The sequence below is a fragment of the Moschus berezovskii genome, chromosome 18 (assembly GCF_049115385.1).
Source record: "Moschus berezovskii isolate FMDL1 chromosome 18, NW_MosBer_1.0, whole genome shotgun sequence".
Lineage (NCBI taxonomy): Eukaryota > Metazoa > Chordata > Mammalia > Artiodactyla > Moschidae > Moschus > Moschus berezovskii.
Genome location: NC_142477.1, coordinates 53,590,022 through 53,617,386, shown reverse-complemented (window position 1 = coordinate 53,617,386; position 27,365 = coordinate 53,590,022). Strand labels below are relative to the sequence as shown.

At 36.7% G+C, this 27,365-nt stretch overlaps 1 protein-coding gene across 2 annotated transcripts in view; it reads right to left on the bottom strand.

The window, feature by feature from the left end:
- MTREX (Mtr4 exosome RNA helicase) overlaps positions 1–27,365 on the bottom strand; it is a 104,387-nt gene that overhangs the window by 7,736 nt on the left and 69,286 nt on the right. For both annotated transcript variants that reach the window (XM_088827690.1, XM_055422043.2), the window contains exons 19-25: positions 24,167–24,295; positions 17,257–17,367; positions 15,970–16,158; positions 11,617–11,780; positions 8,783–8,888; positions 3,941–3,997; positions 2,541–2,703 (exon numbers count right to left, since the gene is read on the bottom strand). In XM_088827690.1, the coding sequence (XP_088683816.1) occupies positions 2,541–2,703; positions 3,941–3,997; positions 8,783–8,888; positions 11,617–11,780; positions 15,970–16,158; positions 17,257–17,367; positions 24,167–24,295 (919 nt within the window). The remainder of the gene's footprint in view (positions 1–2,540; positions 2,704–3,940; positions 3,998–8,782; positions 8,889–11,616; positions 11,781–15,969; positions 16,159–17,256; positions 17,368–24,166; positions 24,296–27,365) is intronic.

The following is a 27,365-nucleotide window of genomic DNA, read 5'->3' as shown; positions in this document are numbered from 1 at the left end:
TTCTTAAAACTACTTCTGAGGCTCATGACATGACATGACTGGACACTTGACCACAGCACACTAAACAGTTCCAATGTAGTCATTTTCTGCCTATAAAAGTAAAGACACACTATACTATGTGATTATAGTACTTTTCCAATTATATCATGTACCGTAACGAGATGAGGAGGGAATGGCTATTCTGAAATGGATAATGTAAACACCACCACAGTTTAAAAAAAAAAAAGGTTGTGGCAAGGAGAGACAGTATGCCAGAAAAAGGAAATAATATCCTAAGAAATATCCTAAGGTTCTCAGTATTTTTTTTTTGCTGTCTAATTACATTTTTTACTCTTATGAGCTAATATATAGTCTATTCCAATTTTAGAAAGAAAAGGTACAGCTGACATAATGGTACCATGAAAACTGTGTTGATATTAGACCCAATTTCAAGTTATAGTTATGAATCCCTTAATTTTCAATGTTAGATTTCACAAGCAAACTGTGACATCAAAACAGCCCCAAGGAATTAAAGAGGCAAAAATATTGATTTCAGGAATCGCTCATATGTGGGGGAAAACATCAACTCATAGGTGGCAGAAATACAAACTACCTTCAATTTTAACACTTTACAATTTATCTTCCATACTGTGATAACTTTTCCATTTAAGTACAAAGAATAGAAAAATAATCTACAAAGATAATTTTACAAGGCTTCCTCTATTTCCAGGTCTATTGTTCCTTCATTTCTCTTAAACAAATAAACCAAACAATGCATCACTACTGTTTTATGCCACTGTGTCTACCTTCTCAGAGGTGGAGATATACAAATATGAGCTAGCATATTAATAAGTCTTAGAATCTAGGCACAGAACAGTCATGGTTTCATTCTTATTTTCCAAAAAGAAGTTATACTGAAGAGTGGTGATCCTGTATTTGATTGCCTTTGTATCTCTGAAACACACAAGCTGTCATACACCCCCCTGGGTTTCTGTGGGTTAAGTGAGGTGAGGGTGTCACGTGTCCCTCTTCTCACACCATCAGTTATGACAGACCTTCTGACCACCCCTACAGCATGAATTTTCAGAGGATGGAGATGGCACAATTCTAGGTAGTATTTAAGAATTCTCTTGGTGATCCAAAACTCATTACAGTTTTTAGATGAAGTAATTAAATACCATGTGACCTGCAGTCACAGAATCCAGAATTCAAACATACTGTCATCATGAAGGACACCTCCATGACCTTGGCCAAATTATTTTTTTATACCTTATTTATAAAATCAGTCTCCTTGTGCAAAGTACAAATAGTATCTACTAAGATGTGCCATTTGGTGATTAGATTTAAAGTACATAAAATGCTGATTATAGCACAATGCCTGGCACACTGTTTACCTAATAAATAATCACCATCCTCATAACAGAGTATAGTATTCATAAAAAGATTTTGGGACCATAATACTAATGATCATTTAATGGAAGTTTAGAAATAAACTTTAAGGAAAGGACTAAAACAGCACACTATTAATTTAAAAATGAAAGTGGAGGTCACTCAGTCGTGTCTGACTCTTTGCGACCCCATGGACTACACAGTCCATGGAATTCTCCAGGTCAGAATACTGGAGTGGGTAGCTTTTTCCTTCCCCAGGGATCTTCATATTTAAAACCTTAAAACCCATAAAATTCAATGCAGTGAAGTAAAGGCTCACAACCGGTTTTGTGATGTTTAATCTATGCATCACAAAAACCACTGATTCATAAACTCAGTAATCTATTAGTTAGTCTTCAATAATATCGGGTGAAAAGCATATAATTCAGGGTATGTTAAAAATAATTTGTCTCGAAATAAATAGATAAGAAATAGTAATATTTTAAGTATCTTACAATAATCGCTATGAAGTCCAAGCTCATTTATTTTCATTTTTAAGAAAGTTCAATGTATACAGAATCCACCACTATATATATCTACATAAGCCAATCTTTTTGCAATGCATACAGCATTTCTAAATATGGCTTTCTTTATATACTGTGCCTATTATTTGCTTCTTATTACTCCTTTTGTATTTCCTTTACCTTTACTTTTTCATTTAAAAATTTTCTTCAGTTAAATAAATATTTGATTTTATATGCAATGGACAGCATTTTCAGCTCTGCTATTTTTCAGTGGACTTACATAGCAAGCCATTAGGTTGTTGTTGTTTAGTCACTAAACTGTGTCAGACTCTTTGGTGACCCCAAGGACTGCATGCAGCCTGCCAGGCTCCTCAGTCCATGAGATTTCCCAGGCAAGGATACTTACTGGAGAAGGTTGCCATTTCCTTTTCCAGGGGATCTTCCAAGCCCAGGGATTGAACCTGCATCTCTTGCACTGCAGGAGGTCTCCTGCATTGCAGGCAGATTCACTACCACTGAGCCACCAGGGAAACCCTTTTATGGGCAGAAGATTTCCTTTTATTATCAAAAATTAAAAACAATATATTATTCTTTTTTGGTAACTCAATGTCATCCTAAGTATATTTCTTATATCAGAAAGAAGTATATGTATAGACAACTTAACCATACCTTCAAAGACATCTGTCATTTTGCAGATATGGGCAAATGTAGCTCCAGTTGCCCAGGTGTATACTACATCCATTAAGTGAGGTTTAAATGAGCTTAGATAAGTCTCCTCATCAATTTCCAATTTGGCTTCTGCTGAAACTTTTGCAATTCTTTTAGCACATTCCTTTGAAAAGAAAAGATATGCTTCAAATTTCTTACTTATGATCTCCCATATCACTTTCTCTTTAGGCTTCCAAAGCCAGTATTCTACAAGTTTCCTTTTTCTTCCTTGGTAATTATATGCCTACAATCTGGATGTTCTGCTTCTATGTAGCCACACTGCCTGACCCATTTTGTTCAGTAATCAAACAGCAAAGTTTTCTCACTACATTAGTTAGAGAAAACAAATCAAGAGCATGATTTTCACCCACTAATACCTTTTGAACAATAACCAAAACTCTTCATTAAAACTATTCAAGAGTGACATTTAACTAATCTGTTTCATTAATAAAACAAAGACAACAATAACAAAACAGTCTTAGAGAAACAAAAATTCTATGGCAAAATGATGCTTTTCTCCAACAAAGCTTTAAAAACGGTACATTTTAAGATTTTCTTTTCCTGACAACAAGACGTTAGAGTCATTCTTTTCCCCTGGTAACTGAAAGGGTCAAAAACCCCCAAGCCTATGAAGACTTCACTGGTTCTGGAGTTTAAACTTCTTAGTAACATGAAAAAGTGCTAAATATTCCATTAAAGAGACCATTTTTATGATTCACTCTTCATTCCTCTCTTGCAATGTCTTACAGTGGTAGACAAAATCATTCTTCCTAAGAAAATCATAAGAGACCAATTCATTATTATGAACCAAGGGTCCCCAAACTCTGGGATCTAATGCCAGATGATCTGAGGTGGAGCTGATTAAAAATAACCACCATCTGCCCACCTCGCTCTGACGGTGAAAAATTTGTCTTCCATAAAACTGGTCCCTGGTATCAAAAAGATACATCTTTGAGGATCCAGAGATAATCTTGAGACCCGATATTAAATTTATTATAAACTAGGATAGAAAAATGTAAAACAAACTGAACTATCTATCAGGATGCCATTCTTAATATCAAGGAAAACAGTGCATGCACTGAATTGCTGATACAGTTTATCTACACTATGCAATGGTATATCTGTACTCAAAGCAACTCTATATAACTTATTATTTTGGTGAGAGAGATGGTTTCATTTTTAAAATAAAAATTACAAATGATGTTATCAAAATAGTATTAAGTGACAAAACTAACATCAAATGATATATTTAATTTGAAGGAAGCTGTCTCTGTGGAATGAAAAAAACTATGATTAGACTGTCACAAATGTTTATTTCACAATATACTATTCTTAAAATATGTAGTTCAAAAAAATCTTACCTGCATTTGACGAAGTGGTCCTGCTAACTGCTCTGTTAATTTGGGCATCTCACTAGACTATAAAAGAAAGGGAAGATTATATACAAAACCCAAGTTTAAAATGCATTATATATTATTTACTTTTACAAACAAAACAAAGCTTTCACGATATCCGTTAATTTCAAACTATAAGACCTCAGCCATTAGCATTTAAAGTTTCTCATTAACCTAATTATGTCAGCAAAATTATCACTCCTGTCATCCTGAATTATACTATTCTTTTATATTTCAGAGGAAAATACTGCAATCCTAAATTTGCAAAGTATGCTAAATTAGCTATTTTTTGTGACCATAAATGGAACTGAAGGAGAGCAAATATTGTAAACATGCATAGTAGTTTAGTTACATCAACATTTATAAACTGTTATATCATACTTTGATTTTTTAAACAGTTTGACTTCTAGGCAACTTTTAACCTGTGAAAACTAAAAATCTTGGATAAATTACACTGGAAGTAATGCCTTCAATTTTAATCTTACCTAGGTATTCCTAACTCTCTAACCACTTTGAAAAGTGTTAGCTGCTTAGTCATGTTCTACTCTTTGCAACCCCGGGGACTGGAGCCCGGTAGCCCACCAGGCTACTCTGTCCATGGAATTCTCCAGGAAAGAACACTGGAGTGGGTTGCCATTTCCTTCTTCAGGAGATCTTTCTTCCCAACCCAGGGACTGAACCCAGGTCTCCTGCAACTGCAGGTAGATTCTTTACCCATCTGAGCCACCAGGGAAGCCCGTTTGAAGATAAAAATTCAAATGAGTTTCACTGTTCTTATTGTTCTCTTTCCATTACTGAAAAGTCCATCAATTTCTCAATTAGAAAAATTAAGGGTTTAAGGTCTGTTACTAAACAATCAAATTAACTTGGACAAGCTGCTTCAATTCTGGGTGTTGGTTTCTTAACACTCTAAGGCACTCAAAACCTACAGACTTGTGATTAGTATAAAGATATTATTAGGTTGGTATAAAAGCAATTTCAGTTTTGCATTGTTGAATTATGCCACTTGATATTGGAAAACATTCAAATGTGATCCTGTTATACATCATTTTAATGCTCATTTCTTGCTTTATAAAGCTTTTTTTTGTTAATGAATTATTACTTGCGGTTTATTTGTATTTTAGACTATGGAAATAATGTTAGACAAAAAGCAAATTCAAGCAAATTTCTTATTCAAGTCCAAAAGGAGTGATAAAGCAGTGGAGACAACTCGCAACATCAGCAATGCATTTGACCCAGGAACTGCTGCTAATGAACATACAGTGCAGTGCTGGTTCAAGAAGTTTGGCAAAGAAGATGAGAGCCCTGAAGATGAAGAGAGCAGTGACTGACCATCAGAATGATAACCATCAGGACGATAACCCCCTGAGACAATCACTGAAGCTGATCCTCTTCCATCTACACAAGAAGTTGCCCAAGAACTCAACAGTGACCATTCCAGGCTCATTTGGCATTTGAAGGAAACTGAAAGGGTGAAAAAGCAGGATAAGTGGGTGCCTCATGAGCTGACCGAAAATCAAAATATTCGTCATTTTGAGGTGTCATCTTCCTTTATTCTGCCCAACAACAACAGACCATTTCTCAACTGGATTGTGATGTGTAACGAAAAGTGGATTTTATACGACAGTCAGAGACAACTGGCTCACTGACTGGATGCAGAAAAAGCTCTAAGGCACTTCCCAAACCCAAACTTGCTCCAAAAAAAGGGTCATGGTCACTGGTGGTCTGCTGCTTGTGTGATCCATGACAGCTTTCTGAATCCCAGCAAAACCATTACAATATCTGGGAAGTATGCTCAGCAAGTCAATGAGACGCACCCAAAACTGCAATGCCTGCAGCAGGTATTGGTCAACAGAAAGGGCCCAATTCTTCTACACAACAATGCTTGACTGCATGCTGCACAACCAACGCTTCAAAAGCTGAACGAATTGGTCTGCAAAGTTTGGCCTCATCTGCCATATTCACCTGACCTCTCACTAACTCACTACCACTTCTGCAAGCATCTCGACAACTTTTTGAAGGGAAAATGCTTCCACAACCAGCAAGATGCAGAAAATGCTTTCCATGAGTTCATCAAATCCCAAAGCATGGATTTCTATGCTACAGGAATAAACAAACTTACTTCTCATTGGCAAAAATATGTTAATTGTAATGGTTCCTATTTTGGTTAATAAAGATGAACTTGAGCCTAGTTATAATGATTTAAAATTCAAGGTCCGAAACAGTAATACTTTTGTACCAATCTAATATTAAGGAACAATTAATTTTGACAAATGTAGACTTACTATACAAAAAATTATTACAAGAAATGTATGTATATATGTGTGAGACAGGATTTAAAGTACTTATAGGTAAATTAAATAAAAAACCAAGCTACAGGCTAGTTGTAACAAGTTGTAACAGATCTGCCTTTAAGCATCAGTATTTATATAGGACTTGGTTTTGATTTGTATCAGGTATATATTATATAATAAATTATGAACCAGGTTCTGCATTATTCCTGTTAAAACAAAAAAATCATGATAAGTAATGAGAAAGCAAAATGGCCAGAATGAACTCAATATCAGTTTAGTGAAAAGTACACAAGACTGTAAATGTCTTTGATATTGCATCCATTCCCTGGTCACCAGTTACTGATCTCTTCCTCTCTCCTGGTCATTATAAGTAGAAGGCACTGGTCATGATATAAGTAAGTTAAGTGTCTGCCATTTTACCAACACGCTCCCACCAGGTACATGCAGTTTGCCCCGTCTCTCCTTTAGGTCTTGATTCAAATTTTACTCTATCAGTGAGGCTTTTTCTAATCATCTTATTCAAAATAGTAAATGCAGCCCCCCAAAATGATTTCTATTTGCCTCCTTTGCTTCACTTTTCTCCAAACCCCTCATTCTTCTGACATAATATGTCTGTTTTTGATTATCTTCATTGACTAGCACACACTAAAGTATCATGAAAGCAAAAAATTCTGCTGTCTCTTTCGGGTCTGGGTCTCTGCACTGCACACAGTGGGTGATTAATAAGCATCTGAAAGACACTTGTTATTTATATTATAAAGACTGTGTAATCCTGTATTACTTTTAATGATATAAAAATAAGGGCACAGTTTTAGAAATAATACATTTTAAAATAGAAATTATCAGCACTGATAACCAATATCTTACTATATTTACCTTCTTCTCTGGCTAGAAAATACTTTTAAAAGTATCAACAACATTCCGTGTTACTTTCAACACAATTATCCATTTTGATGTTGAAGGCACCACTCTAAGAATGATGACAGTACATATAGTGTAGTGTGGCTTCACTGAGCAAATCTTTACTACACATAGTGACATCCTGCCCCAAGATTTAAAAACTATGGTTTGGTGAAGCCCAATTCCTATGAAGAGGTAACACACTTGGCCTCTCAAAAGACAGGATTTTTGTTGTGCCAAATTAAAAACAAAAAACACAACACAGTATAAGAAATTAGCCAGAAGACAAAGTCTGCCATAGGCAGAAGATCATCAACCCCCAATCTTTAAACCTTAGATCAGTTCAAAGAAAATCTGACAAACAATCTTAACAATTATCTCAGAAATTAATGTAGTAAGATTTTGAACTTAAGGAAAACAACCTAACATAATATTTCATAAAGAAATGCATTCTTCACAAGCAGATTAAATTACTTCATAAGTAAGCAGCAGGCATTCTTAGGAGAGCATAAATCATTTTTCAATTAGTGTCCTACTTGTTATCATTGCCACTATAGTAGTAATGTTAGTCCGTAATCAGAGAGCTAAAAGAAAAGTGCCCACACCTATTTCAAGAAGTTATGTAACTGATCTGATTAATAAGGAAATAGTTAATCGATAAATAGATCAACGGCAGAACTGCAAAAACAAATTTGTCTTACACAATTTATTTTTTTTAAAATTAAACTAATTATATATGATAAAAGGTCTAAACATTTACATAACTTTTTAGAAGGCGAATGTCCTTGTCTTACTCTTACTTCATCAATTTTATACACAATGAATAAAATCTTGAATTTGAAATGTGAAACATGTATTTTACTCTTTTAAACAAACACTGGCTTTTGAATTAAAGTAAAGGGCTTCCCAGGTGATGTAGTGGTAAAGATTCCACCTGCCAATGCAGGAGACACAGGTTTGATCCCTGGGGTCGAGAAGATCCTCTGAAGCAGGAAATGGCAACCCATTCCAGTATTCCTGCCTGGACAATTCCCTGAACAGAGGAGCCTGGTGGGCTACAGTCCACAGGGTTGTAAAGAATCAGATGCGACTGAGCACAATGGATGATTAGTGTTCTCATGGTCCATCCAGCACTTCATTTTTATTTCTTAGAAGTTGTTGAAAGTCAACTAACTACTCACTTGAAAAGATTATTGATGAGACTCTTAAGGCCATTACCTCAAATCTTGCCTATGAAAACAAAGATTTCAGCTGCTAGTATCGATATAATCAACTGCCTCATAGTTACTCTCCAAAGCTAAGAGGCGTATTAATTCAATCTCACTCTCTTCTCTTTTTTACTAGTTTGCCTAATTTTCATTTTCTTTTTTCTTCTAGGACTGTCTGACTAAGCCAGACCTTCAAATAATGCACTGGGTTAGAGAACAAATTTATAACTTAGAATCTGACTAATAATGATGGTCTATAAATAAAATTCTAGTTTATTCTTTTCTGATAATATACCTATTAATATGTAAATATGAAAGTCATTTTATAATTTAAAAATCTACAATATTAAAATTAAACTATAAAAATGCAAATTAATAAATAAGATGTGCTAAATACATAAACTCACATTCTCTTGAAACACAAAGCAGCTCAGTAGTGCTGTTGCTTGTTCTGCAGATAGGTCATTGAAAAGGCCGTTAAACATCATCTCAGTTAGAAGGAGCTCATCAGCACTATACCACCACACACAAAAAAAAGAAAATAAACTCCAAATATCAGAATATAAAAACACATATATATACCCACACATTCTTAAGATACAGTTTTAAATTAAGACATCTAACTAAGAAAACGGCACGTCTTTATATTTATGAATAAATCAACAGTAAATGTGAAATGGGTGTCTCATATAAAGAGCTCATCCTAGCAAACACTAAAACAGATATTTATCGAAATAAATAATCTTTTCTTGACTCTCAGAATGCCATAAAAATTAGCCATTAGTATTACCTAGGTTTAAGGACCTCTTAAATTGTTTGTAGTTCAATTAAATTTGAATTATTTTTTACAAATAACTTTAAAAAACAGAAAATGAAAAACAACTTTATTAGAAATCTCAATTAGAATGTATCCATAGCAGATACACATTTTGCAAACTTCCTAAGATTTCTAAAAGTAACAAATCATCAATCTTTACAGTAATAACTATTCAAAGACAAAAGTCAAAAGCTAAATATGGGCTTCCCTGGTGGCTAAGAGGTTAAAGCGTCTGCCTCCAATGCGGGAGACCTGGGTTCGATCCCTGGGTCGGGAAGATCCCTTGGAGAAGGAAACGGTAACCCACTCCAGTATTCTTGCCTGGAGAATCCAATGGACGGAGAAGCCTGGTAGGCTACAGTCCACGGGGTCGCAAAGAGTCGGACACGACTGAGCGACGGAACGGAATGATAAACAGAGTTAAGTTCGTAATAGCAAAAACAAAAGGACAAAAATACAAATAAGACTACTTCTACAGTCTAATGTGGGAGAGGCAGATGAGAAAGATAATAAGCACATGACAGCAATTTAGTAGAGATTTTATATAGGCAATTATGCAAAAAAAAAGTTGAGACTAAAATCAATCTGAAGAAACTCAAAGCAAGTTTCAGAAGATCTTGAAAAAAGCATGCAGGAATGGAGAGTGACGGAAAGGTCATGTTAAATGAAAGAAACGTGTGGGATGTGGCAACAGAAGGGATACACAGGAAAGGGCAAGAATATGCTCAATTATGGAATTTATTTTAAAAGCAACAGAGAATCACCGACAGACTTTTACCAAAGAATGACATGCTAGGATTTATGCTTTGGAAAGACAATTCTGAAAGCAAGAGAATAAAGGATAGGTTGCGGAAACTTATAAAAGGGATGCACTTCAGTTAGTGGGAACAGTTAAAACAGCACAGAGGTAGGAGAAAACAATCATGAAGATGTGGAAAGAGGAAGACGGGAAAGGAGGAATCTAGGATGACGCCTCAGTTTTTGCCTGCAGTGGTTTTAATCTCCAAGATAGATCAGAAGGACAGGCAAATCTGCGGGAAAAGTAATGTGCTTTGATATGTGATACTATTATCTTTATCTCTCTCTAAATATTCTTTCTTCCAAGACTAAATCTAGCTGCAGATACCCAAGAGAAATAAATTATTTAATAATATGTTAAATTTATATTAATAATTTAAATAAATTTAATAATTCAATTATTGAATACTAAGTAATATCACAAAGAAATAATTCCAATAACATTAATTTTAGCATTTAAATAAGCAGATTGATGTTATAGTCTAAATTTAATCCTGCATAAATTATTAACTTTATAGTGCCTAGGTTTCTTTAATTACAAAGCAGAAAAGCTTAATTTTATCAAGTTTAAAGGAAAGCTATTCAATACAAGCCTGTGGGCCAAATCTAACACAAAGTGTTTTATATTTAGCTTGCATAGGAACCTAAAAACATAATTCTGAAATATTTTGTGAACATTTAAAAATCAAGAGATTTCACCAAAAAAAAAAAAAAAAAGAAACTAGATATTTGACTTTTCTAAGTTATACTCTGATATCACATTATTTTTTAATAACTAATTGGGGCTGGGTAGTTGCTGCCTCCTTTTGGTGGCCTAGAACTATTGTTTGCCACAGAATCTTGGCCCCTGCAGATGATGATCCACAAGAACGATATGAATAAGTCTTCATCAGGAATGTCCAAAAGCATTTACAAAGCTTGTAATTTTCTGACCCCATTCATTAGGGCCTTGGTGAGTACATAAAAACCATTTTGAAATGTCTTTTATGGACTCACCGAGAATAACTGACTATGGCAAAATATCTTCAAAATGATGGCAGTCACAAGGGATCCTGAGCCAGAACCATCCTAAGGGCCCACTCTTCTAGAACCCACAGAAACAACCCGAGAGAATGAAATGACTTCTGCTTTAAGTCATTTAGCTTTAAGGTCATTTGTAATGAGGTAGAAGATTACCAAAATAAACAGCTTATATCTAATATATAAAAGATTATATCTGATTTTAAGCTTTGGCATATAATATGCTACATTAGCCCAAAACTTTACATAAAGGACGACAATGATTTTAGTTTCAAGGTGGGAACCTGTTCGTAACTACAAAAAAATTAAAAGTATAAAAATTCATGTGTAAACTAAGACTGCAGTTACATAAAAATTCCACAATGCTATAAAATAAAGAAAAAGGAAACGTGAAAATACTAATGGTGTCTGCATTATTTAGTAAGATCCAAGATTTTTATTCTCCCTAATTTCTCAACTTCATAGCCAAAACCTGTATTTTAATATGAAAAGCACCAAACAAATTTTATTATTTTTAAAACAGTTCTTTTTCCAAAAGATTAACAGCCCTCTTTTAAAATCAGTATTCCATTTTAGAATCAGTTTTCTAGAACAACCAGGTATTACCTGCTTATCTCACAAGCCACTCGTCCTTTCATCTCTATGACATCAGAAGATGTAGCAAATCCCAACCTCCTTAAAACACGTTTGCGACATTTTAGTTCATCCATTTGTAGGACAGTTCTTGCTTTCTTTAGTTCTCGCTTTGCGGATTTAATGTCTATTGCAATCTAAGGCATTCAAAAGTAAAAAGAAGTTCAATAATAAAGTAAATAAAAATTACATTTACTCATGAAATGAAAAAAATATTATATTGGGGGGTGGGGTGGAGAGGAACATAGCAGTTTACTATTACAGGATATTATACAAGAAGAATGATGTTATCTGAGGTAGCAATCACATCAGCTCCAGCCTTTCATCCTTATGGAATTAGGGGGACTCAAGAGAATAAGGAAAGAAAGATGAGAATATGAATCTTGTGTTCTTTCTCTTTTAAGCCCTCAAATTGCATAAAAATCTGCCTAAAAGCTGGAAAAGCATTTAGCAAAGACAATAAGTCTTTATTTTGTAGACAGAGATGAAAGCTTAAAAGGCAAATGTTATTTTGAGGTCATACTTCAGGTTAGATGTGTTTTAAAATTCCATTAATCCATAAATATTATATGCTCATCAACTGTGACAGCGGATGACAGTACAAAGCAAGAAAACACTGGGTCCTAAAGTGGAGGCTTGAAGTTCAGAAAAACATTGACAGAAAGTTTAGGAACTGAGAAGTTGAAATTCAAAGACTCTGATATTTTGCAGATGCTTTATTAAGCGTCAACTGAGGAGAAGTTAAAGGCAACGACGGTGGTCAGTAATTGACTTTATTGACAGCTAACTATGAATCCCAGAGAAGGCAATGGCAAGCCACTCCAGTACTATTGCCTAGAAAATCCCATGGATGGAGGAGCCTGGTGGGCTGCAGTCCGGGGGGTCGCTAAGGGTCAGACACGACTGAGCGACTTCACTTTCACTTTTCACTTTCACACATTGGAGAAGGAAATGGCAACCCACTCCTGTGTTCTTGCCTGGAGAATCCCAGGGACGGGGGAGCCTGGTGGGCTTCCGTCTATGGGGTCACACAGAGTTGGACACGACTGAAGTGACTTAGCAGCAGCAGCAGCAACTATGAATCCTGATTCTTCAAGTGCTTTACATTATTTCATTTAATTCTTACAGCAGACACAAACTTGTATTTTACAGATGAGAAAACTGAGGCAGAGAAAGATTATCAAGTAAACTGGTCAAGATTACAGAGATAGAGAGTAATAAAAGATGGGATTCAAACCCAAGCTTGGAATTGATGGGATTCAGACTCCAGAATTTAAACTGTTAGCAATTATTTACATTGCTATGAACTGACATGTCACAATGCTAGGAGGATAAGAAGGAATGCTTTATATGTTACCTAGCATGCTACCTCTATGCCACTTGGCATGTTTATTAGGCCTATCAGGAAAAAAAAACCACGATCTTCTAAAGTTTATTTAATTGAAGATGTGCCTATGTTATTAGCTTAGAAGATTGTGCTAAATACCCAGAGGCATACAAAGCTTACGGGTTGGTAGAAGAGTGTCTACTATTTAAGATTTTTACCTCAACAATTTTTATACTGATTACATGTTGAAATGTATTCTGGATATACTGAGTTAAATAAAAATCTTATTAAAATTAATTTCACCTGTTTTTCATTTTTAAAAAGGTGTCTACTAAAGAATTTAAAATTATGTGAGAAGCTTGTATTGTATACTACAAAATGCTGTTTTCGATCTTTTTCTACATACCTTAAAAGAACACAGAATAGATTATCCATGTCTGTAAATACATGAATACACAGGTACAGTGGTTTTCCCCACAAAAGTGTGATCAGCTTCCTTTTCCACTTAATACAATCAGGATTTCTTTTCCAAAAAGTACATATACATTTACCTCACTCTTTTTAAGGGTCATTTTGATACCCATTGTGTGGCTATTCATAATTCATGTATCTAACTTTCTACTGATGAACTCAGAGGTGTTTACATTCATTTGCTTTTTCAAACAGTGCTACAAGAACGTCCTCGTACTGCCTCACTTTGTAGAAAGCTGGGTCAGAGGGTATGAGGACTTAAAATGTTGACAGCTGAGCAGTCAGATTCTGAAGGGCTTCCTAGGCAGGGCTAATGAATATTAAGTTTATCTTGCAGTCTCTAGAAGGTCATAAAATTGTTAACTCTTCATACCTTTCTTGCAGTATAAGTAAGGGGGAACAGGGGAGATACCTACTATAATCTCACAACAAGTTATGGTTTTCCTCTCAGTCTTTTCTGGTGTACGACTACTACTTAGCAAAAGTAAAAACACAGTCCACATCACTTTTAGGTCTTACTTTTAGAACTTAATGCTCCTGCATAAACACTTTTCGCATGTATTACAGTCTTTATAACAAGTTCATTTAGCCAGACTTTTAGCCAGACACTAGGGCCTTTTTGTTATATTTGAATAGCTCAGTATTTGAGTAGCCTTTCTCTGGGGCTTCAAGTCACGTGATCCATGGATACTCTCCAGTTATCACTCAACCAAACTCAGGTCTCTCTGTTCTTGTGTTGAAACTATTAAAGTTGATTCTCTGGTGTAGGGAATAACTGGAAGCAGGGAGGGAGCCACAAAGGTCCTGGTGAGAGATGGGCAGGCTAGGATCATACTAGCACTCTGAGCATACTAAAGTTTTTAATGTCTCAGTTTCCTCATTTTGAGAAGAAACCTTCGTGGTGGGCCATAGCATAGTATATACACTACAGGCTCACTGCGAACATACTTGCTGTGCCCAGCATGGACAGGGCCACGTCATGTTAGTTCACAGAAAGCTGGGAAATGGCAGTGCTGTTAAAACTATGAGCTGAACACATTACTTTATTAGGCCAAGAAGTTTCTACTCATATTATTTATTCAATAAATACCAGGCATCTACTTTATAAACACCTGAGCCTAAGGAGCTTAAAATCTAGTTTGTGAGACAGAAAGACAAACACAGAAAGAGTGGCATGTGATAAAAGCTGAAAAAGCATAAAAGCAAAGAGTTATAAACGTCAATGAGAAAATGATATTTGGATATACAAGAGATTCCAGTTGAAGAGAAGTGGATAGTGGAAAGAAATGTGTTCACTTCAAAAAGCTTTTTCTAAATTCATTATTCAGAATGGCTGTAAGAATGCTTTAACTGGTTAGAGAACATAGCTGCTCCTGCTAAGTCACTTCAGTCGTGTCCAACTCTGTGTGACCCCATAGATGGAAGCCCACCAGGCTCCCCCGTCCCTGGGATTCTCCAGGCAAGAACACTGGAGTGGGTTGCCATTTCCTTCTCCAATGTGTGAAAGTGAAAAGTGAAAGTGAAGTTGCTCAGTCGTGTCCGACTCTTAGCGACCCCACCGACTGCAGCCTACCAGGCTCCTCCATCCATGGGATTTTCCAGGCAAGAGTACTGGAGTGGCTTGCCATTGCCTTCTTCGAGAGAACATTGCTAGTTATCCTAAAAAGGTGAACTACTACTTTACAGCACTAGAACAGCTATAATTAAAAATGCAGACAATAACAAATATTGGGTAGGATGTGGAGAAATTGGAACTTTAATAAACTGCTGAGAATATAAAATGGTGCAGCCACTTTGGAACACAGTTTGGCAGTTTCTCAAAAAGTTAAACAGAGTTCCTGTATGACCCAGAAATTCTACCCAATTCCATCTAAGGGAAATGAAAACATATGTCCACACAAAAATTGTACACAAATGTTCATAGCAGTATTATTCAAAACAGTCAAGAAATGGAAAAACTCCAAATGTTCATCAGCTGATGAATGGTAAACAATGTGGTTTAACACATATATAAGGGAATATTTTTCAGCTATCAAAAGGAATAAAATACAAATTCATGCTACAACATGGATGAATCTTGAAGATGTTAACTAAGAAGGCAAACACAGAGGCCACATATTGTATTATTTACATGAAACCTCCAGAACAGGCAAATCTGTAAGGCAAAACTGAGATCTGCAGCTGCCAGGGACTGGAGGGTAGGGAAATAGGGAGTGACTGCTAATAGGTATGAGGTTTCTTTTGTGGGTGATGAGAATGTTCTCGAGTTTGATAGTGGTTATAGTTGTAGACCACACTGTGAATACACTAACAACCACTAAATGGTATGCTTTAAAGAGATGAATGTTATGCTATGTGAATGATATCTCAATTAAAGCGATCAACTTTTTTCTGCTGGTAAGAAATGATAGCTAGACATCTTCCTGCTTTAGTTGATGAAACCAATAGAAAAATAAAATGAAAAAAATATATACTCTCTCATATAGTGAAATACATAGAATTCTATGATAAAAATGTTTCTGCCATACCTGTGCTTTTTTTTCACAAAGTGTATACACAGTTTCCAAATTTGGATCATTGTGAAGAGGATGAGAATACATTCGATGTTCAAAGGCCTCTACTTTCTGGATAACTTTTTTCAGTCCTTGATCCTGAATGCCCATATCATCAATAGGATCTAATAAGGGAACACCATCAGGAAAACGTTTCTGAACTTCCTGAAACAAAATATTTAAAATTCATTTTTCACCTCACAGATAATATTAGTTAAGACTAAGCTAAACCAGTATTTCCTTTTATGTTTTTCCTATGCACATAGACATGTATTATAATTCATTAATAATTCTAACATTTAGAGTTTAGTAAGTTCTGGATGTGGCACAACTTATTGATAAAACCCATTACTGTACATTTACTGCTGTAACTTCTTGCCATTATAAATAATCCTGAATTGAACATCTCAAGTGTAAATTTTTTTCAATTTTCTGATTACTTCTTTGGGCTGATTCCTAGGGAGCACGGTACTGAGTTGAAACACTTATAAAGACAAACTTTTTAAGGGATCCAGATCCCCACTGCTACATTTTTTTTCTAACATGATTTAACCATTAAATATAATGAACATGTGAGAGCAGAGAAGAGATAGGTTATTACAGTCTGATATCCCATTGGAAGATTTTCAGAGTCTTAGATAGGCCTTAAACGTAAGATAGGATTTGGCCAGTTAGAAATTCTTAAAAAAAGGTTACCTACAAAACTTTTTGTAAAATTTTTAAGAGAATTATTCATTTTAAGAAGCCCACATATGGACCACAGCTCAAAAATTCCTACTCTACACGAAAAGCATCCAGTTTTCTCAGATTTTAGTATATGGCCTTTGCTACATAGTAAATGCTCTTCAAATATTTATTTACAAACCAACTAATAATTTTCCATAAAACTATTTTATCCATGTATAACTATACTACAGTGGTCAAAAGTCCAGGCACATGATTTTATATATAAAAACTTTTAACACACTCTATAGTTACTTTCATTCATAACCAGTAAAACAAATGTATTTAACATACAACAGTGGTCATGTTTTACTCTGTGAGCCCTCCTTTAGACTAACTTGTTGGTAGATTCAAAGAGAGGGCAATCTACATATAGATCTGCTGCCACTATGTTTGTTAAAAATAATTGCCACTACTGGCAGTGTTTATAGTTTTTCTGAAAGAAAGCAATATATTTAAAAGCATATCAATTGCCTTGTTATACAATCTATTTATATTTACATAAAATTTATATTTAATTTATAAAATTAATGTATATACCTGTATTGATTTTAGAACACTCTGTCTATTGTCCAGTGGTCGAAGGTCTTTAGGGATGTAAAGTCTAACACTGCTGATAGCAGACAGGAGATGCACCAAAACCGGAACAACCTACCAACAGAAAAGTGATATATATATAACAATTAACACTGCACATTTTCAAATGCTGCCATTTCTTAAATTTAGTTTGAATCCTTACAAGAAAACTGCATTTACATTATGTGACACGTATAGTAAGTGGAGAGTAACCATTGTGGAAGCTTATACCTTAATAGAAACTATTACTTTGTTTTAAATATATTTACTTATTTATTTGGCTTAAGCAAGTCTTAGTCACAGCATGTCAGATTCAATTTCCTGACCAGGCATGGAACATGGGCCCCCTCCATTAGAAGCCCAGAGTCTCAGCCACTGGACTATCAGGGAAGTCCCTAGAACTATATTTAAAAAGTAAAAACAAACTCAAATCTTTAAGTAATGGGCTAACAAATGGTACATAAAAATAAGTGATTCCCTCAACACAGAATCCATACTTCATTCATTTTTGCATCCTCAGTAATTGGTACTTTTTGAATATCTAAAAGTACTACAGCACTACAAATGAAGGAGAAACTATGTAAGTGTAGATGGCCATGAAACATTCATGTAATCTCTGGATGGGCCAGAATGACTGTTAGACATAATCTTGAAGACCAACTATTTTCAAACTTTCCTCCATGCATTCTCCTTACAAGAATACCCTTCCCTCATCATCACACTGAAGCTGGCAAAGCAAAAGTGATAAAAAGTAATTTTTAGAATACACTGTTTAAAGTGTTAACCTCTACTAATCAACTATTATCCAAAGCTAGCTATATTCTAAGTCATCTTATTTTTTCTAGTGTTAACCTCTACTAATCAACTATTATCCAAAGCTAGCTATACTCTCTGAGAAGGCAATGCCAAGCCACTCCAGTACTTTTGCCTAGAAAATCCCATGGACAGAGGAGCCTGGTGGGCTACAGTCCATGGGGTCGCTACTAGTCGGACAAGACTGAGCAACTTCACTTTCACTTTTCACTTTCACACGTTGGAGAAGGAAATGGCAACCCACTCCAGTGCTCTAGGCTGGAGAATCCCAGGGATGGCGGAGCCTGGTGGGCTGCCGTCCATGGGGTCGCACAGAGTCGGACACGACTGAAGTGACTTAGCAGCAGCAGCAGCTATACTCTAAGCCATCTTATTTTTTCTGGAAAAATTAATTTAAGACTTATTTCACAGGCAAAAGAAATAACCACTTTACAAAGTCTTACACAAATGCTGATGAAAAGCTAAATTTAGCATTACATACACTTAAATTAGAGAAGGGAAAGGTAACTATGGAAATCCCATTTCCTCCTCATATTTCATGTAAAGGAAATAGATTCAAACCAACCCTAAACAGTGCTACACAATCACTGTAGTTGAGAGATGAAATGTCCTTACAAACTGACTATGGCATTATTTGCCTATATCTAGGAGTCTTACTGAAAATATTAATTTGCAAAAGCAAATAATATTATATATGTATTCAACTTCTTAAGGTATACTTTTTCTTCCTGTTTCATTCTATGCCTTTGTCATTCAACCACATCAGACAGAAAAACTAGGTGTTATTTTTAAAGAGGGCTATTCTGTGTTCTGCACATGCTGCTTCCATATCTTGGAATGCAGACATATCTTTAAAAGTTCTAACATTCCTAAAAATTTGCCTAAATTTCATTACTTCTTTAAAAGCTTACAACATGCATACATCTTCAATAAGTCACCTCTTTGAGCACAAAATGCTCCCTCCGTATCGCTAAACCCCTTAAAGTCAGAGACTATGTACACTGATGCAATACATGCTTATGCATGTCCACCTTAATTTCCTTCAAAAGACATGCTAAAGTAAACTGAATAGAAAATATTTCTTCAGAGGAGGAAAGACACTGTTTGCCCACGGTTCAGTGAAGGCTTTTCTGCAGAGACTGTCAGAGATTATGAACCGAATGAAATCATATTATTAAGAGCTGCAAAGTTTCTCGTTATCTTTAAATAAAACAGGCACAAATGTGCATGCTTAATAAAATTTGGGCCTAGAACACAGTAGACAACAAACAGTTTTCACCTAAAATACTAACTCCAATGAATTACTCATCAGATCATTTTCTTAGAAAGAGTCTAAGCTTTGAATGTAAAACGGAGCCATGAATTATTATCAATGTATGCCAGGAGAGAAGGAGAATGTTGGGATGTATGCCACGTATTTGCCATTCCAAGTTGCAGCAACTTAAAAGATTCCTTTGGCTACAATGAATATACGCCAGATTGGGAGAATTTTAGCCTAATTTTAGGCAAGCAGTCAGCTGATAAAATAAATGTTAGGGAAAACTAAATCATATAAGTTTCAATGGTGGTGGAATTCTAGAGAACAAACAAGAGTGAGGAACAAAGACCAGAAGCTAGCCGGTATTCAAAACTATAGACAACACTAGGATTTTAAATGACTATCTTAAAATGTTTAACAATAGAGTCTTTCTAATACTGTCAACTCTGAGTCTCACGTTCATTTCATCGATCCAAAGCAGCAGATGATGATGCTACAGTGGCCGATTTTACTTTCCACAAACCAATGCCTATTTTAAGAAGTATTATTACAATGACCTTTCTTCAAAGACCTAGCCAATGTATCACATACTTAAAGCAGTGATTAAAAATAACAAAATTTCGGTATACTGGTCTACAAAAAGATACCTGAAAAGTCCTAAGGTTTACAATTACTCTATATTAATTATTTTAAAATAAAATAGGAGACATTCAATATGGGTTTCTAATGTGGTAGAGGAGCTACCCCTTGCCCGAGGTCAGGGGTGGCAGCCGAGAGGGGCAACCCCACGTCCAAGTGGCAGCGGCTGCATGGGCACAGGGGGGTTGAGAGGAGCTACTCCACGTTCAAGGTCAGGAGGGGCAGCCGTGAAGAGATACCCTTCGTCCAAGGTAAGGAGCAGCAGCTGAGCTTTGCTGGAGCAGCCATGAAGAGATACCCCACGACCAAGGTAAGAGAAACCCAAGTAAGACGGTAGATATTGCGAGAAGGCATCAGAGGGCAGACAAACTGAAATCATAATCACAGAAACTAGTTGATCTGATCACACAGACCACGGCCTTGTCTAACTCAATGAAACTAAGCCATGCCGTGTGGGGCCACCCAAGATGGGCAGGTCATGGTGGAGAGGTCTGACAGAATGTGGTCCACTGGAGAAGGGAATGCCAAACCACTTCAGTATACTTGCCGTGAGAACCCCATGAACAGTATCAACAGGCAAAATGATAGGATACTGAATGAGGAATTCCCCAGGTCGGTAGGTGCCCAGTACGCTCCTGGAGATCAGTGGATAAACAAATCCAGAAAGAAGGAAGGGATGGAGCCAAAGCAAAAACAATACCCAGTTGTGGATGTGACTGGTGACAGAAGCAAGGTCCAATGCTGTAAAGAGCAATATTGCACAGGAACCTGGAATGTTAGGTCCATGAATCAAGGTAAATTGGAAGTGGTCAAACAGGAGATGGCAAGAGTGAATGTCGACATTCTAGGAATCGGTGAACTAAAATGGACTGGAATGGGTGAATTTAACTCAGATGACCATTATATCTACTACTGTGAGCAGGAATCCCTTAGAAGAAATGGAGTAACCATCATGGTCAACAGAAGAGTTTGAAATGCAGTACTTGGATGCAATCTCAGAAACGACAGAATGATCTCTGTTCAAATCCAAGGCAAACCATTCAATATTACAGTAATCCAAGCCTATGCCCCAACCAGTAATGCTGAAGAAGCCGAAGTTAAACGGTTCTATGAAGACCTACAAGACCTTTTAGAACTAACACCCAAAAAAGATGTCCTTTTCATTATAGGGGACTGGAATGCAAAAGTAGGAAGTCAAGAAACACCTGGAGTAACAGGCAAATTTGGCCTTGGAGCACAGAATGAAGCAGGGCAAAGGCTAATAGAGTTTTGCCAAGAGAACACACTTGTCATAGCAAACACCCTCTTCCAACAACACAAGAGAAAACACTACACATGGACATCACCACATAGTCAACACCAAAATCAGATTGATTATATTCTTTGCAGCCACAGATGGAGAATCTCTATACAGTTAGCAAAAACAAGACCAGAAGCTGACTGTGGCTCAGATCATGAACTCCTTATTGCCAAATTCAGACTGAAATTGAAGAAAGTAGGGAAAACCACTAGATCATTCAGATATCACCTAAATCAAATCCCTTATGATTATACAGTGGAAGTGAGAAATAGATTTAAGGGACTAGATCTGATAGATAGAGTGCCTGATGAACTATGGACAGAGGTTCGTGACACTGTACAGGAGACAGGGATCAAGACCATCCCATGGAAAAGAAATGCAAAAAAGCAAAATGGCTGTCTGGGAAGGCCTTATAAATAGCTGTGAAAAGAGAAGCGAAAAGCAAAGGAGAAAAGGAAAGATACACGCATCTGAATACATAGTTCCAAAGAATAGCAAGGAGAGATAAGAAAGCCTTCCTCAGCAATGCAAAGAAATAGAGGAAAACAACAGAACAGGAAAGACTAGAGATCTCTTCAAGAAAATTAGAGATATCAAGGGAACATTTCATGCAAAGATGGGCTTGATAAAGGACAGAAATGGTATGGACCTACAGAAGCAGAAGATATTAAGAAGAGGTGGCAAGAATACACAGAACTATACCAAAAAGATCTTTACAACCCAGATAATCACGATGGTGTGATCACTCACCTAGAGCCAGACATCTTGGAATGTGAAGTCAAGTGGGCCTTAGAAAGCATCACTACAAACAAAGCTAGTGGAGGTGATGGAATTCCAGTTGAGCTATTTCAAATCCTGAAACACGATGCTGTGAAAGCGCTGCACTCAATAAACAGGCAAATTTGGAAAACTCAGCAGCGGCCACAGGACTGGAAAAGGTCAGTTTTCATTCCAATCCCAAAGAAAGGCAATGCCAAAGAATGTTCAAACTACCGCACAATTGCACTCATCTCACATGCCAGTAAAGTCATGTTCAAAATTCTCCAAGCCAGTCTTCAGTAATACGTTAACTGTAAACTTCCAGATGTTCAAGCTGGTTTTAGAAAAGGCAGAGGAACCAGAGATCAAATTGCCAACATCTGCTGGATCATCAAAAAAGCAAGAGAGTTCCAAAAAAACATCTATTTCTGCTTTATTGACTACACCAAAGCCTTTGACTGTGTGGATCACCATAAACTGTGGAAAATTCTTCAAGAGATGGGAATACCAGACCACCTGACCTGCCTCTTGAGAAACCTATACGCAGGTCAAGAAGCAACAGTTAGAACTGGACATGGAACAACAGACTGGTTCCAAATAGGAAAAGGAGTACGTCAAGGTTGTATACTGTCACCCTGCTTATTTAACTTATATGCAGAGTACATCATGAGGAACGCTGGGCTGGAAGAAGCACAAGCTGGAATCAAGATTGGTGGGAGAAATATCAATAACCTCAGATATGCAGACGATACCACCCTTATGGCAGAAAATGAAGAAGAACTAAAGAGCCTCTTGATGAAAGTGAAAGAGGAGAGTGAAAAAGTTGGCTTAAAGCTCAACATTCAGAAAACGAAGATCATGGCATCTGGTCCCATCATTTCATGGGAAATAGATGGGAAAACAGTGGAAACAGTGGCTGACTTTATTTTTCTGGGCTCCAAAATCACTGCAGATGGTGACTGGAGCCATGAAATTAAAAGACACTTACTCCTTGGAAGGAAAGTTATGACCAACCTAGAAAGCATATTGAAAAGCAGAGATATTACTTTGTCAACAAAGGTCCATCTAGTCAAGGCTATGGTTTTTCAAGTGGTCATGTATGGATGTGAGAGTGGGCTATAAAGAAAGCTGAGTGCCGAAGAATTGATGCTTTTGAACTGTGGTGCTGGAGAAGACTCTTGAGAGTCCCTTGAACTGCAAGAAGATACAACCAGTCCATTCTAAAGGAGATCAATCCTGGATGTTCATTGGAGGGACTGATGCTAAAGCTGAAACTGCAATACTTTGGCCACCTCATGCGACAAGTTGACTCACTGGAAAAGACTCTGGATGCTGGGAAAGGTTGGGGGTGGGAGGAGAAGGGGACGACGGAGAATGAGATGGCTGGATGGCATCACCGACTCTGTGGACATGAGTTTGAGTGAACTCTGGGAGTTGGTGATGGACAGGGAGGCCTGGCGTGCTGTGATTCATGGGGTCGTGGAGAGTCGGACACGACTGAGCAACTGAACTGAACTGAACTGATGCTGGTAGGGATTGGGGGCAGGAGGAGAAGGGGATGACAGAGAATGAGATGGCTGGATGGCATCACTGACTTGATGGACCTGAGTTTGAGTGAACTCCGGGAATTGGTGATGGACAGGGAGGCCTGGTGTGCTGTGATTCATGGGGTCACAAAGAGTCAGACACGACTAAGCGACTGAACTGAACTGAATTTGGCAAACTAAATGCTTTGCATTTAATTAAAAGGACATGTAAATTAAATTATTTTAAGGAAACTCAGAACTTATTTTCAAAAAACTGGCTATTTCATAGGAATGCAAAAAAAAAAAAAAAAGAGTATGGATGGAATAACGTGTAAAATGAAACAATCACAAATTAATGATAAAACATCTTTTTAGCCCAGGTAAATTCCAGCTTCACTATGTCACTAATTACCCTGCCATAATTTAATAAAGGGATTAATCATCCTATTGGTTTTAGATTGCTTTAACAAACCTTGAAAACTTCCAATTTAGAAATCATGAGTGTTTATTTTAATCACATTCAGGAAATCCAGTGATTATAAATATCTGAAATCTAGAAATGAAAAGTAAAGTACAAACCTGCATCTCTCCTTTCTCATCAGATTTAGCTGGCTTTGCAGCCTCAGTAGCTGAATTTTTCAAGCTCTCTTTGCTACAACGCAGAAGTACTTCTACTACATATAATGGATCCAGTTCACCAGAATTAGGCTAGGAAAAAAAACGAGATAAAAGTACATTAATTTTCAAAAACTGGCACACAAATTGTAAGTTCCATGTATACAGTAATTATCTTCTTGCATTTAGCACTATGTCTGGCATATTCTACACAATGTTTCCTTCATAAAATGAAGCCTGACTCTTTTCATCCTTCAACATGGTCCACTGGATGAGAAAACAGAGGAATTACTTGATATGAATTTAAGTAGTATGATTACTGTCACCTGATATGCCATCATTAAGCTTCTAATGATCAGCTTATTATTATAGTTCAATTTATGCTAGAATTAGAAAATGAAACCAAAAGAAGGATCAATATCAGAAAATAAATATGTATCTTCAAATAACTCTAATTAAACAAGCTGAAAAATACACTGAGAGTAGATTATTTTAGTTTTTGATTCAATATTTGAATAACCTCTTTTGTATAAAATTAGGTAAATAGAGAAGTTATTTTTTTCATTGAAGTACAGTTTACAGCTTCCCTGGTGCCTCAGACGGTAAAGAATCCACCTGCAATGCGGGAGACCTGGGTTCAATCCCTGGGTTGGGAAGATCCCCTGGAGAAGGGAATGGCTACCTACTCCAGGATTCTTATCTAGAGAATTCCATGGACAGAGGTGCCTGGCAGGCTACAGTCCATGGGGTCCCAAGGAGTCAGACACGACTGAGCAACTTTCACCTTCACCGTTTACAACATTTACAAAGCTGTATTCATTTCTGCTAAACAATTCAGTTATACATACAGTGCAATCTTTTTATATTCTTTTCCATCATGGTTTATCACAAGATACTGAATATAGTTCCCTGTGCTATACAGCAGGACCTTGTTGTTTATCCATTTTATATTAATAGCTTGCACCTGCTAATCGCAAACTGCCATCCATCCCTCCTCTACCTCTCTCCCTCTTGGCAACCACAAGTCTGGTCTCTATTTCTGTGAGTCTGTATCTGTTTTAGATAGATTAACTTGGGTCATATATTAGACTTCACATATAAATGATATCATGTTTGTCTCTTTTTGACTCATTAGTATGATAATCTCTAGTTCCATCCATGCTGCTGCGAAGGGCATTACTTCATTCTTTGTATGGCTGAACAGTATTCCAGTGTACCTGTATCACATCTTCTCTGTTCATTTATCTGTTGATGGAAATTTAGACTGTTTCCATGTCTTGGCTATTGTGAATAATGAACACAGGGGTGCATGTATCTTCTGGAATTATAGCTTTGTCCAGATATATGACAGGAGTCAGACTGCTGGATCATATGGCAACTTCGGTATTCAGTATTCTTGGGCTTTCCTGGTGGCTCAGATGGTAAAGAATCCGCCTCCAATGTGGGAGACTGGATTCGATCCCTGGGTTGGAAAGATCCACTGGAGAAGGGTGTGGCAACCCACTCCAGCATTCTTGCTTGGAGAATCCCCATGGAGAGAGGAGCCTGGTGGGCTACAGTCCATGGGGTCACAAAGAGTCGGACACAACTGAGCGACTAAGTACAGCACAACATGGCAAATCTACTTTTAGTTTTTTGATGAACCTCCATGCCGCTTTCCATAGTGGCTGCACAAATTTACATTCCCACCAAAAATACAGGTAGCTTCCCCATAAGGGGTAGTTATTATGATCGAGAGGGGAAAAGGGAAAGAAGTGATTACTCAATCTCCTCCCATCCCTCCTGCACAGACTTAAACAAAAATTGTCAAGAAATACCCATTAATTCATGCCTACAACCTATTTCTGTACTAACCTATGAATTTGCCTAAGAACAGTAAAATATACCTCCAAAACAAAAGTATAATCATAATCAATTAAACCTCTGAGTACAAATTTCTTCAAAGAAAGCATAAACCGTTTCCCAATTCAAAAGGGAAACTAGTTTCGTCTCAGCGTGGTTTTTCCCCCCCCAAATATGATTATTTTTAAAGGAGTTTTAAAACAATTTTCAGTGTGGTACAGATACAAAGCAAAGACAGGGTATGCTGAACTACCAAAACCACTTACAACATTACAGAGATATTCTCAAGTATTAGTAAGGAAAATGATTCCAAGCCTCCTTTTTTGCAGCATTAAATGAAAACTTCCTGTTACATTTATCTCCTAAGATGATAAAACTTTTCTTAGCAAACGTTTTCTATCTAATAAAGATAGATTAATAATATCATCCTTCACATAAGAGAAATATACTTTTGATAACCAAGATTATAGAACATAAAGAAACAACACAAAGTACTGATGATACATTTTTATCTCCTTAAAATGTTTTGAAACATTTTCTTCTGAAGTCTGCATTTTCTCTCTGCGGACAAAGAATGTCATGTCACCTGCCAAATGAGAAAACAAAGAATGGTGCATCCATTACCGGTTGCAGCCACCCCTGATGGTGGATCCTGAGGGGAACTCAGGACTAAGACAAAACAGGCTGTCAGCCATCAACCTATCAGCCTCTGCAGCCACCCCACCCAAATGGTTCACTCTGAGGGGATTCAGGACAGAGAAAAACAGGACAGTTAAGGTGCATATCAAAGGAACAATTTGAATAAGACCAGACTCCTGCATCTTCCCAAACACAGAGAAGTGTTAAATTCATTAACTGAAGGTGTCCGGTTTCCGTTAATTAACAGCAGTAGCTCTAACTACCTAGTTTTTGTTTACAAAAAGTTTCTGTGTATCTGACTCCAACCTTCCCTCTTCAGAACAATCCCTCAACGTTATCTGAGGTTGTTTCTTTGGCTTAAGTCCTCTGTAAGTCTGCCAAATTAAACATAATTCTCAACTTTCAGGGTATGCATTTTTTTCCCGACGGCAGTTTTGGTGACCAACAAACAGAGTAAAGGACTTCTCTCCTTTGTCTGAATTCTAAGAAGAGCCAGAGTCTTGGTACTAGCAGAGGTCAACTGGGTCTGTCTCCCTCCTCTGAGTCAAGACATTTGGAAATAAATTCCTCTTTGGAGGAGTAGGTTATCTTTGAAACTCAGCTAAATGATACTGGGAAGATTTTTACTCTAGACACTGAGTGGGTTACCCTCAGTTGAAAGACATTAAGAAGACTTTGCTCA